This window comes from Marmota marmota, unplaced genomic scaffold (assembly GCF_001458135.2).
Source record: "Marmota marmota marmota unplaced genomic scaffold, marMar, whole genome shotgun sequence".
In the NCBI taxonomy this organism is placed as follows: domain Eukaryota; kingdom Metazoa; phylum Chordata; class Mammalia; order Rodentia; family Sciuridae; genus Marmota; species Marmota marmota.
The window spans coordinates 36,137,313-36,150,193 of NW_025999932.1; the positions used below are offsets into that span (position 1 = coordinate 36,137,313).

Sequence of the window (12,881 nt, forward strand, 5' to 3'; positions counted from 1 at the left end):
TATCGTACATAGACTGCCTTGTGGGGGCTCCTTTACGTGTTGTGGAAGACATATCAAAAGAGGCTGCGTTGACCTACCCATGTGTAATTTGGAAAATGATATCTGAATGCAATGCTCCAAACATACGTTAAAAGCTAAGAATGCAGACGCAGCAGAGAGCACACCGTGTGCTTCAGTGTATATGAAGGTCAAGAGCGAGCAAAGCTGATCAATGGTGACAGTAATCAGGACAGCGGGAGCTGGGGTGGTGGGGCTGGCTGAGAAGAGGCCCCAGGGAACTTCCAGTGATGACGGAGATGTTCTGTATCTTCACTGGAGCGTGAGTTACACGGGTGTATGCATTTGTCAAGGTTCATGGAGCGGTCCACTTAAGATTCATGAAGATAGCAGTGAAAAAACGTCTCTGGAAATCATGATCCCAGACAGGGTGGGCAGGAAGGCCTGTGATGTCATGGAAGGGAGAGGGCATTTCCATATCATCCAAGTTCCTCCCCGGCTGTTTATGCCATTGAAAAACATATAAAACGTCAGCCAATTTTCCAGACAGTTTCAAAATCCAGGGACGCTTTTCTTCATGCATATGCTGTCGATGTCTTTTCAAATGTTTACAGAGTATTTACGAAAAGTAGTCCTTTGGGTGGCAGTTGTAATTAGGGAAACTGGCAGGGAAAATTAACACATACCATAAAAGAGGGATAATTACAACGCTGCCATATACAATATTATTATCAAATGGTATTCACCCAGGAATCCAATTGGTTCATACATGCTAGACCTCATTGTTATAGCAGAGATCCTCCCGTCCTCGTTACCCTGAGTATGAAGCTGCCACGTTCCACGGATGATGTGCCATATGGTACTTAACATCAGAATCAAAATGAGCTTGTGCTTTTTGTGTGAGATGCTGAAATTTATTAGAAAATCAGAAAGCCTAATTTCCACCAAGTTCCTGAGACCTGCCATCTGCTGCATGAAAAAAGAAAAAGGGAGATTTTTTTTTAACCATTTACTTATTGTGAAGTGTGAGCATGTGGGTGTATGTGTTTGAAAAAGCAGGGTGGGGGCTGGGGGCTGTAAGAGAGAGCCAGAGCAAGCCCACTTGGCAGGGCCGAAAGAAGGATTGTCAGCTGGATGGTGGCAAAGGCCTGGGAAGCATAATTATGGAAATCACCTATTCCAGAGACTTTTTTTTTCTCTTGCTCCAGACCACATGTCCCTTCCACATAGGAACAGCATGGAGAGTCCAGCTTCTGGGAATAAGCAAATTCCCTGTTTTGGAAAGAAGGGAGGACTTATGCCAGGTGCAGTTGTGCACGCCTGTGGTCCCAGCCAATCAGGAGGCTGAGGCAGGAGGATTGCAAATTCGAGGCCAGCCTCAGCAACTTAGAGACACCTTGTCTCAAAACAAAGTAAAAAATAAAAAGGGTTGGGGATGTAGCTCAGTGGTAAAGCACCTGGGTTCAATCCTTAGTACCAAAAAAAGAAAGAAAAAAGAGAGAGAGAGAAAGAGAGAGAGAGAGAGAGAGAGAGAGAGAGAGCAAGAGAGGCTCTAACCATCTCTTGTCTCTCCAAGAGGAGGTGGTAATGAGTTCAGACAGGACTGTGATCAACTAGGCTTGATGGATGGAGAAACCTTTCTAAGGGAAGCATAGAAGATGGGTTCAAGCAGGAAAGAGCCATGAAGGGAAGTCTTTCAGCAAGCTGGGATGCTGAGATAAAGATTCTGGAGAACCCCCAAGGGCATCTGATGTCCACACACGCATCCCAGTGGATTGCCTCAGTCTCTGGCTTTGTCAGGGTCACGAGATGCTGTCTTAACCATGAGTCGCCTCCAGATACCTGCCCTACATCTCTCTACTGCAGCCTGGAGAGCTTACCACCCCCACTTGATTTTAGAGTATTTATTTACTTTTACTCTTGTTTTTACACCAAAGCTGGCAGTCTGTTAGAACCGCTGCAGGCAACATTCACGGGACCTGGTTGGTGGCTGGGTTTCTCACCTCTGACCGCAAATGATACTTAGGAAATAGACCTCTGGCAACAGCTTACAGAGCCTGAAATGGAACAGTTGGGTTTGGAGGAGGAATGTAAAAGTTGGGTTTTCAGGCACTGGAGGACTCCACATTATAACATTATAGGGTCAAGTGCTGGTCCAGACCGGCCTTTTTTGGATGGTATCCAAAGTGGTTCCATTAAAGTCCCCTCAATAGACAATCTCATATAAAAGGCAGCTTCCTGTAAGAGTCTAGCAGTAATTTCCAAAGTCAAGTTCAGGGTCCCAGGAATGCTCTCAAGATCTGTTCTCTGGGAGCAGAACCAATACCTTTAGTTCCTCTCGTCCCCAGGTACTCATGTTGATGACAGTACACAGGTAGGTGACTAACAGTGATTTGCCCAATGGAAAGATGAGTGACTTTGCAGAAGCCTGCCAGGTTTCCGGAATCCTGGCCTCCCTCTTTAGCCAACCTCTCAGCAGGGAATCGAGAGGGAGGGGCTCAGGGAGTTTATGAATTTGTGGATGGATTCAGTGGGAGGAGCCAATAAACCCCAGGGTCTAGCAGGACCAGGATGTTCCTTTCCTCCAAGCTGCCTGTCTCCCCACCCAGGAAGCAAGCTGGCAGGACCCATCTCCCAGTGCTCTGTGGATCTCTGCCGCACAGGGCAGCAGCTCTGGGCTGGCACGATGAGGCCACGGTTTGTTGGCACCACAGGGAGGTGCTTCAGGCTTCAGCCTGATCTCCCAAGAGTAGACATATGAGAGGTGCACCCCTTGGGGTGCCACTCACTCCTGGGCAGGGGCAACCTTACTTTTTACTCCCTGTGCGACTGAGTGTTCAGCTTGGTGTGTGCTCCTTGCTTGGAGGCCAGTGAGCACATCTTGACTTCCCGGTGGACTACCCAGATCGCTATAAGACAGGCTGCTGGATGTGCCAATCCAACTGAACTACCAGCTTGGGGCTCTGCTGTGATCTCTCGGGCCTGCAGACAAGCCAGCGGCAATATGGTAAGTGGTTCTCTGCATCCTTCCTTCAGACTCCTCCCAGCTTCCTCATGTTAGCACTTGTTGTTTGAGATGCATATTCTCTAAAGGCATGGTTATAAGCTTTTGGTCACTTACCATGTGCCATGTGCTCATACCAATGTTGTCATTTGACCCTAAGAGGACAGGATCATTCTCATAGCTGTTTTCCAGATGAAATAACTGAAAGTGAGTGAGATTTGGTGAAGGGCCAGAGTCAAACAGAGAATAAGGCTTGGGGTTAGCAATCGGCCCTCCTAGTCTAAATCCGGACCCATTCCTATATAACCCTACAATATTCTTCCAATAGAACAAATGCTATTATTTCCAGTTTAGCTCATGAGAAGACTGGGCCCAGAAAAGCTAGGCAATTTACCCAAAGACACACCACTGTCAGACACAGAGACAGAAACCCATTTGTCTCCAGAGCCCAAGCCCTTTCCTCTAAGCTGCATACCTTCCCTGGGCTCCCTGAGGCTGTATTACAATATGGAGCCCCATTCCCCAGCCAACAGATGGCAGGCCCAGTAAGTAGGACTGGGATGTGGCAAGTCTTCTTTATAAGAGAAAGATTTGGTAATCCTTAACATTTTCAGATATTTAGTATTTCTTTGGTGCACTGACATTTCTCAGGAGTGCCCCAGCTATGACTTGTGTGGCCCCTGGAAGATTCAAATGTGTGCCCAACCTCCTCCATGTCTAAATACCTGCCTTGGCCACCTGTGTTTTCAACTCTTCTTTCTAACCAACAAATTCCCAGTTCCAAAGAGGATTGCAATGATCCATAGAAGCTTCTTCAACCTCCTTAATAATAATCTGTGGAAATTTAGCTCAAATGTTTTCTCCTTGGAAATAACACTAGTGGTGGGCTGCAAGGGTGTCCCTGAGTTGGGAATGAGCACAGCTATTGAGCAAATGAAGTCAAGAGAAACAAGGAAGAGGTATAATGGGTTTGCTGTAGGATTCCACTGCCACAAAGATGCCACTTAGATGTCTACGACTGCAGATTCCATGCTCCGTCATACAGATTTCTTTGTACTTGCTTTGTGTTCTAGTATGGATTTATCAACACTTGTCTGCAATCTCTCGTGACAGAGAAATTTGGTGAAGAGACGTGGGAAAAATTGAAGTAAGTATATTAAAGGAAAGATGAAGCATCCCTGGAGCAACAGGGTTTTGACAGTTACAACTCTTTACTCTTGATTAAGCCAGTTAGTTGAATAAGATTCATTACAATATTATCATTAGAACTCTCCAAGAGATTCAGTTACTAGGGAGATGAATTCAAGTGCTTTAAAAATACTAACTTGAAAAAACTTAATAAATCATACCTGTGCTTAAGGATACTATCATTCTCTATTCCTAAAATTAACCTTAAGACAGAGCCCCAATATAAATAATGCCAAAGTCATTCTCATTTTAAGCTCATGAGTGAACTCTCATTTGCCGTTTTTGGTCCCTGAAGAGAAATCACTTATACCATTTCTACTGCACAGGACAGCAGCTGCTGGTCAGAATAGGGACATCTCTTTTCAGTTTGGCCAGAATCGCGCCTTTAGGTATTCTTTAGTTAATTCTTGGTCTTTCTTCCCAGCCTTCACCTGGTAACCCCTTGATACTGTCATTTACATCTCCAAAGAGTTCCCTATCTGATTCCTGTATCCTTGTACTCTCTGGCTGCTTTTTGGAATCTTTCAGCCTTAAAATATTATAAGTTGGGACTGAAAGGGTTCTAAGATCCTCCCTGGCCTCATGAAGAGAAGGGAATATAAAAATATGGCTTCCTTGGTTAATCAGTGACATGCAAATCAAAGCAATTAGGTGCCACTTTGCCTATTAAATCTCCCAAAATTTAAATGATAATGACCAATTCTGGTTAAGTTGCAACAAAACGGGTAATTGCTGATGGTATTGTCAATCAGGGCAGCCCTTTTGGAAAGCAGTTAGACAACTAAAAACTATGAAAATTATCAACTCCTTGGAAGTAGTAAGTCCATTCTTGAGAGTCTGTTCTCTTGGAAACACCACACATACACACACACACACACACACACACACACACACGCAAAAAGATATAAGGGAGTCTTGCATTTCTAAATAATAAAACAAAAACTGTCTTCCGTGGTGCAAAACTGATCAAAGAACAAATGGAATGACTAAAGAAATAAGAATCGCTGTATGTGGTGGCAACTCACACAAATGAAACAAAAAGACAAAACTAAGAGAAAGGCCAAAATAATAACTAATAGGGATAGAATGATGAAATGCTGAATTTTTTTCCCCTTTTCAGTTTTTCCTATTTTCTTGGCTTTGCTTTTGTAAAGTAAAAACTTAAAGTGCTTAATGCAAAATTTCCTTCTTTCCCCCTATGTTTCAAATAAAATAGAACTGAGAATACAGTGATCCTCCTAGAACTCTGTGGCTACCTTGAGGCAGAGCCAGGCTGGCCGGAAGCCCCGGGTCCGTGCAGTGCTGCAGTGTCCTGACCCTTTATGTTAAAGTCCAGGGCTATTTCCTCAGCTTCTCCAGGACAGTTTACTTAGATCTCTACATTTTTGGATGAGAAAAAAAGAACTTCTGGTGTCCCCGAGGCAAGAAATACTCATTTTGAATATATCACTGAATAATTATGATTAAAGAGACCTTGGGCTGGTGGGCCCCTGGGAGATTGTTTAGCCCAAATCTTCATTTTATAGTGAGAAAACAGGCCTAGGGAAGTTAAAGTGAGTTGGCCAAGACTGCACAGCCAGAGGGCCACAGGGCCAGGGTGAGATGGCAGTATCTTCAAGGGCTCCTTCTTGACCCACCCTAAGCGGCCTTGGGGAGAGATGCATTTGAAGACTTGGGGTCTTTTATTATAGCCATTATATTGTAAAGGGAAAACTCAGTAAGAAGAGAGGAAGGAAAAAAACAGGCCAGCCTGCATCGTTTTATGATGTGCACAAAGTTTACATATATACCTGGAACCTAGGAATTAGGGCACCAAAGACCCACATTTGATGAAACATGGGATTGTTTGCTACAAACAGGACAGCTGTGCCCCTCTGGCTGCTGGAAGATCAGCTGTCCCTACACAGGGGCCATCAGTCTTAGGAGGAGGAAGAAGAGTTGGTGAGGGTAGACAGGCTATGGTGTGGACATTGCAAGGTGGCATAGGGAACCATTTTAGGAAATAGGACATTTGTATTCTCAAAAGTCATTGGACATAGTTGCAAGTCTCTAGGAAACTGTAGTTGAATTCAACAGGGGATCTGGGGCTACAACCTTTGGCATCAAAGCCCATAATCTTTTCTTCCTATCTGTATGACCCAGGGCATGACACTTAATTGTTTCATCATAAAGGAATACTAGGACTAGTTAGCCTTGTAGAAATTTTACAAGTGTTAAATTAAATTATACTAAGCAGACATACACACAAATGCCTGGAGTAGGCACTCAACAGATACCAGTGGCTGTTTTGGAAACTGATGTTTGCTGTTGGCTTATATTCAAGATGTGAGTTCTTGACGGGGGTGTTGGGGAGAAGTGGAGGGTCAACAGGACGTGCATCCCACTGGATGGATTTGAGCCCTGCTCTGCTGCATAAGAACCGAGAATGTTGCTTCACCTCTCTGCAGCTCTGATTCTCGTGGATAAAAGGGGAATAATGTCCCTATCTCCTAGGGCTAAGGAGAGGATTGAGTGGAACAATCTACACCAAAGAACCTCGTAGAAAGTCAATAAGCATCATTCTCCCCCTCCTCCAGTACATAGCTGCAACATCCTGAGGAAGTAGATGTTTCTCAAAGTCTTCCTTCCTCCGTGCCCAGGGACACCTGGCTTCCTGAGGTCATATTGATGGGTGGCTTTGTCTCTGCTCATCTTTTCAGACTGACCTTTCTGATGTCCAGTGTGGGTCACCATCTAGTCCTCCTAGAGGGACTTTGAGAGCCTCTGTGTAGGGAGGTTGTTTTGTTTGCTGATTTTTGATCCATGGACCTTGTACCGTCTGATTTCCTGGTTAAGACTTTTAATCTCAGCTCAGCTGCCACTGGTCAGGAGTTAGTCCTGCCTGGGAGGAAGGCAAAGGCTCTGGAAATAGCCAGAGATAGGCAAATACTTGGAATCAATAGAACAGCAGCGTGTTCAGCCTGCCTATGGCCAGTAGCTGAGATGGGCAATTTGAGGAGGGTCTCTCGCCCCGACCTACATTATCAAGCAGGTGTAGTGTGACCAGGTACCAGAACCCCAATTGCTTGAGGAAGTCAGCTTACTGTTCCAAGCCCAGGTTTCCATGAGTGAGTTGGGTGAAGTCACTTTTTCCTTTTTGGATACTGGATGTGGCCTCCTGAAAGGATAGAATACTATCTCTTCCCACCCTTAGAGATGGAAACCTGGAGTCCCCAAGAACTCCAAGGTGACCAAGGGCATTTGAACAAGGGTGCAAGCGTGCAAGGAATCAGAGAACCATGACTGGAAGCAGAGGACCCAGAGGACCCATGTCCTGAGTCTGTGTGGCTAGAAATTTATTGCTTTAATTTTGAAGTATTTATTGAATTGAGTCACAGAACGTCTATCCATATCTTAACACTAGACACCTATGGGATGGAATTGGAAATGCATCTTTAAGCCAAAAGTCAAAAGTCTATCTTAAAGTCCAACTAGCTATAATAATTGCGTATTAGAACTCATTCTTAAAAAAAAAAGTAGAGTACAGAAAACTCAACTTATAAAACACAAATTAAGGCAAGATTATTTGCTGTGCAGCAGGATTTGCTTCAGGCTACATTCAAATAACAAGCTCCCTAGTGCTTTTAAAATAGAATTTTTGCTAAAAAGGAAAACCCATCAATTCCTACCCAAATTTGAAGAAGAAATGATTAAGTCAAATGAACTATGTCTCCAGACCTTATGACATAGATTTTATTTTAGATGAAGCAATCAGAAACAGATGTTTCTTCTCCTTTGCCCACATTGTTGATTTCCCTCTCATAGAGTCTAGATTATAGATTTCTAATCAGGAACCACTCTTTTATAGTCTCCTGGCTAAAATCTTATCAAAACTTAACCACGAGAAGCAACTAATAATTGGAAAGAGCAAGGTCTTTGGAATCCAACAAACCTTTACATTTCACCTGGATCATCAGGTACTAGCTATTTGACTTACGCAAGCTCATTGATTCAATCAATGCGTACTTAGCTCCTTGTAAGCAGAGTGCCAGTGTGTGGGGATAGAAATGAAGGAAAAGATGAGGGAAGTTCTCTGGGAATGTATTTCAATGTGGGAGACAGAAAGTGAAAAAGCGAATAAGCGGATAAACAAAAGCCTTTCAGGTTGTGCCAAGTGCTATTCAAATAGGAGAGAAGATGCTGGTTTCCCTGAAGTGGTCAGAACATGTATTTTTGCAAAGGTTATGTTGAACTAAAGGGAAGGAAGGAGGCCACCTTGAGTCAGGGAACTATGTGTGTTCCAGGCAGAGAGAGCAGTCCAGTGCAGAGGACCTAGGTAAGACTGAGATGGGGAATTGGAGGCCCAGAAAATAATCCAGTGTGCCTGGTGTATCAGAGACGAAAACGTCTGATAGGAGATGAAAGTGGAAAAGTTGTTGGGGACCAGAATAGCTACACTTGCAGAAGATGGGAAGGAGTTTATATGTCATTATAATTGCATTGGTTTGCTGAGGTCTCTGGCCTCCCTTGTAAATGTAGATAATCATGGCCTTCACCTCGCCCACTTGTGAGGACTGGGGTGGCTAAGAGATGAGAAGGTTAGCACTCTTGGCACTTTGGTAGTAGAACCTGATCCAGGATCTTGCTTGTAAGGATAAGCAGTTACCCTATAAACCAACGTATAAAAGCTTAGTGTAAGGGTTCTAAGGAATCTCAGAGCCTAGGAGCAGGAGGTACCCAGCCACTTGAGAGGAAATGGAAGGCCAGTGACCCCTGTGACTCCGCATCTTTCTTCATGCTTACTCTATTTTCCTGGTTCTCTTTGCAAGCCTCTTCATTTCTGTTTCTCCCAAAATTTTCTACGTGTCCTTTTGATTCAAGAGCTCACCATCATCTGACCTGCTCACTTTCTGAGTGTCTCCATTCCAGATGCCTGAGACAGAGAGTTTGATAGGTGGCCGTGGTCAGGTGTCCTTTGTAGGACAGAAGAGGTTATGGGTATAACATCAGGGTTGGCATGTGTTCCCCACTGCAGAAACAAATGCACGGAGAAGGGGTAAATAGTTGGGGGATTCGGATGTGTATGAATGGAGTTGAATGAATGAAAGGGAGCTGGATGGATGAGTGCTGAGCCTAAACCAGTTGATGTAGGAGAAAGGCGAATGGTTACTCAGTTCTCCCTGTGTCAGGGGGTCTTCACAGAGATTCATGGATAGGTCTGAGAGGGCCTGAGAATTTTCTGAAATCATGTATGAAAATGTTGTGAACATGTGTCTAGATATATTTTCTGGGGAGAAGATTCATAGTATTCATCAGCATCCCTAAGAGCTCTACAAGCTAAAAAATTCAAGGACCCTTACTTGTGCATGCATAGGATTTTTTATTTTTTATTTTTTTGCTAAATAGGAAGTGCTATTTTGTTTATCTGCTTATTCGCTTTTTCACTTTCTCTGAAAAAGAAATTGACATTCTGAAAGGCATCCTTTCAAGTACAGTTGGTCCCCAACTTATGATGGTTTGACATAGGACTTTTCAACTTTATAGCGGTACAAAAGCAATATGTGTCCAGTAGAAATTGGACTTCACATGTTGAATTTGGATCTTTTCCCAGGCAAGCAACATTGGGTGTGATAATCTCTCACCATGTGGGGCAGTAGCAGGAAGCAGCAGGTCCCAATCCGCCCCTTGATTCTAAGGGTGGACAACCAATACTGGACTCTACGGTGTACTATATTCAGTAAATTTAAAGAGATATTCAGCACTTTATTACAAAATAGGCTTTGTGTTAGAAGATTTTACTCAACTGTAGGGTGATTTAAGTGTTCTGGGCACTTAAGGTAGGCTAGGTTAAGCAATAATGTTGGTGGGTTGGGTACATTATGTGCATTTTTGATTTAACGATATTTTTGATTTACAGTAGGTGTGTTGGGAAGCAATCCCACAATAAGTCAAGGAGAATTTCTATATTGAGAAATGAGATGAGCCAGAACAAATCAAAACAGCTCCCATTCACCATTTTCCCCCTTCTTCGTCCTGTGGACTCACCAAATTTCTTACCCCTTTCTTTTTTTTTTCTTTTATTAGTTGCTCATGACAATACAACGATCTTGACATATCATACATTTGAATCAAATGGTTACCCCTTTCTTTGATACCGCAAGTTTCCCTTTCCTTCACGTCTCCTAGTTTTCCTCCAAATAAAGTCTAGTTTAAAAGTGGCTGGAAGCAGAGAGCTATTAATTTTTTACTTTTATCTGAGAATGTCCCCTGGCCTTCCACTCCTGCTTCATTCCTGGCCATAAACAGGTTTGCTGGTTTCACCGACCTGCCTCAAACCCTGGGCTGTCAGAGGGCCCTCAAGAATCCATTTGGCCAGAGTATTTCAACTATAGGACTCAACCTCCAAAAGATCATATTGAAGCTTCCAAGAATGTATGACATTTAAAAAATACAGTTCATTTTATAATTTTACATATATAAAGTAGAAACTTTTTCTCTAATAAAAATCCTCAAAGGTAAAGTTTGAGAAATATTTTTGTTTAGTGAGATTGTATCGAAGATATGTAAGAATAGAAGTAGATATTTTGAGGCCTAAAGTTTATATCCTTTAGGTACCTTTCTTTAAAAATAATATAAAACAGAGCCAGGCACTATGGCAGGTGAATGTAATACCAGTGGCTAGGGAGGTTGAGGCAGGAGGATGACATAATTTAGCAAGGTCCTAAGCAACTTAGAGAGACCCTGTCTCAAAATAAAAAGTAAAAAGAGCTTGGGATGTGGCTCAGTGCTAAAGTTCCTCTGAGTTTAATCCCTAGTACCTACCTTCCCCACAAAATATAAAATGGGGCTGGGGATGTATCTCAGCGGTAGAGCATTAGCCTAACATGTGTGAGGCCATGAGTTCAATCCCCAGTGTTGAAAAAAATTATAAATAGAATTTAGCTACAAAAAGTGAGTTTGTATTTATTAGAATGAAGGAAAAAAAAAGGTAAAGCTGACAGATAACAGAAACACTAAAAGCTCAAAGAGAATGTTTTTGTTGTTACTCTCATTCATTAACCAACTGACTCACTTTGGTAATGTTACTTTGTATCTTTGGCTCCATTTAATTTCCTGTTCATATGGCAATGATTTTATGTCATTTTCTGTAAAGATAATAATAATTCCTTTAGCATGACTGGATGGAAATTGTGTGTATTGTATTTTATTTTTATTGATAGAGTAGACAACTTATTTTTTCTCAGCAATGTCTTGTGGAGGTGTTCTTCTCACCTGGTAGCTGTTGTGATAGAACCTCAGCCCTAATCTCCCTCTACCTTCCACCCCTCCTCCCCACCTCCAGGGCAAGGTGGTCCTCTGGGACCGGTGGTCCCCACAGGGATTGCGCAGCCTTTCCTTCAGAAGACTTTCTTTGGAGGTCAGGGTCTAGTTGCAGGTTGAGGATACCAGGGGCAGGTGGTGCTAGGCTGGATGTTCGAGAGCTCCATCCATAGATACTCAGGACCACTGCCAGGACAGGTAAGGTGACTCCCCAGGCTGAGATGGCCTAAACTGGGCCGGCAATGGCAGGGCTCTTCCTTTTTGTTCCCCAGATTCATTAGCTTTCAAAGAGAATATGACTCATTCTTGGTTTAAATCGGACATTCTCAAACATCTCAATCTTAGGAAACCTTCCTTCTCTTTAAGAATACTCCAAAGAGCTTTCTTTTTTTTAATTTAATCTATTGTTATTTAAAGTCGTAGTAATAAAAACTGAAAAAATTTTACAAATGGTTATTTGTTAATTCATCTAAAATAATACTAATAATAAGCCTATTATGTGTTAGCACAGAAACATATTTTAATGATAAATGACTTTATTATCCCAGTAAAAAAATTAGCAAAAAAGAAAGGAATAAATGATGTTGCATATTTGGAAATCTCCTGAGTGTATGTCTGTTTTAATAAAAAATAGCTGGCCTCTCTGTTTTGTATTCTGTTGTGCTGTGTGGTTTTATTTGAAATACATGAAGAGTATGTAGAAGGAAGGACTTTAATCCTCTTTTCAGATAATCATGGCTCTTGTCTCTAAGGTTCACAAAAGTTTGAAAAGTGGTAGTTTCTCAAAGGCCAGTTGCAATGTTGAACCTGAAACTGTGCCCATAACTTTTTTCATTGCATGTTATGCTAAAATGCCTTGGTCGGCATTACACTTTGAAATAAATCTGTTGCCATCATTTTGCTCCATCATGCATTAGGCAGTGGGAAGCATTTCATACTGTCTTGCATTGGTTAGGCTTTATCTCACCAAATTGGTCAGTTCTTATGAATATTGTCATTTCCTTATTTGATATGAAAATCATGTTGGTCAATATCATCATCTCAATCTTGCCAGAGAAGCCTCTAAGAATGGGAAGCTCGTTAGCTCACAGGAGCAGATGCATGTTTTCCAAAGTTCTCATTTCATTTGAAAGCTTGAGTTTTATCACTGGCAATACATTCTGCCAGTTATTTTCTTCGAAGTGATACACTACCTTTGTTCTCTCTTTTTGTCCTGGGAATTGAACCCAGGGGCATTCCACCATTGAGCTACATACAGCCTTCTTCTCTTCTTCTTCTTCCTTCTCTCTGTCTCCCGCTCCTCCTCTTTTTTTTTTTTAAGAAAAATCTTAGCCACATATCCAAGCTTGAGCAGCCACAGTTCATCTCTCAGTGATTCTTTCAAACAGAAATG

At 42.5% G+C, this 12,881-nt stretch overlaps 1 protein-coding gene across 1 annotated transcript in view; it reads left to right on the forward strand.

The window, feature by feature from the left end:
• The first annotated feature begins 211 nt into the window (after window positions 1–211).
• The window catches only part of LOC107140796 (guanylate cyclase soluble subunit beta-2-like), a 56,687-nt gene continuing 44,017 nt past the window's right edge, over window positions 212–12,881 (forward strand). Inside the window, exons 1-3 of the mRNA XM_048801007.1 lie at window positions 212–319; window positions 2,864–3,004; window positions 4,075–4,148. Of these exons, the coding sequence (XP_048656964.1) occupies window positions 212–319; window positions 2,864–3,004; window positions 4,075–4,148 (323 nt within the window). The remainder of the gene's footprint in view (window positions 320–2,863; window positions 3,005–4,074; window positions 4,149–12,881) is intronic.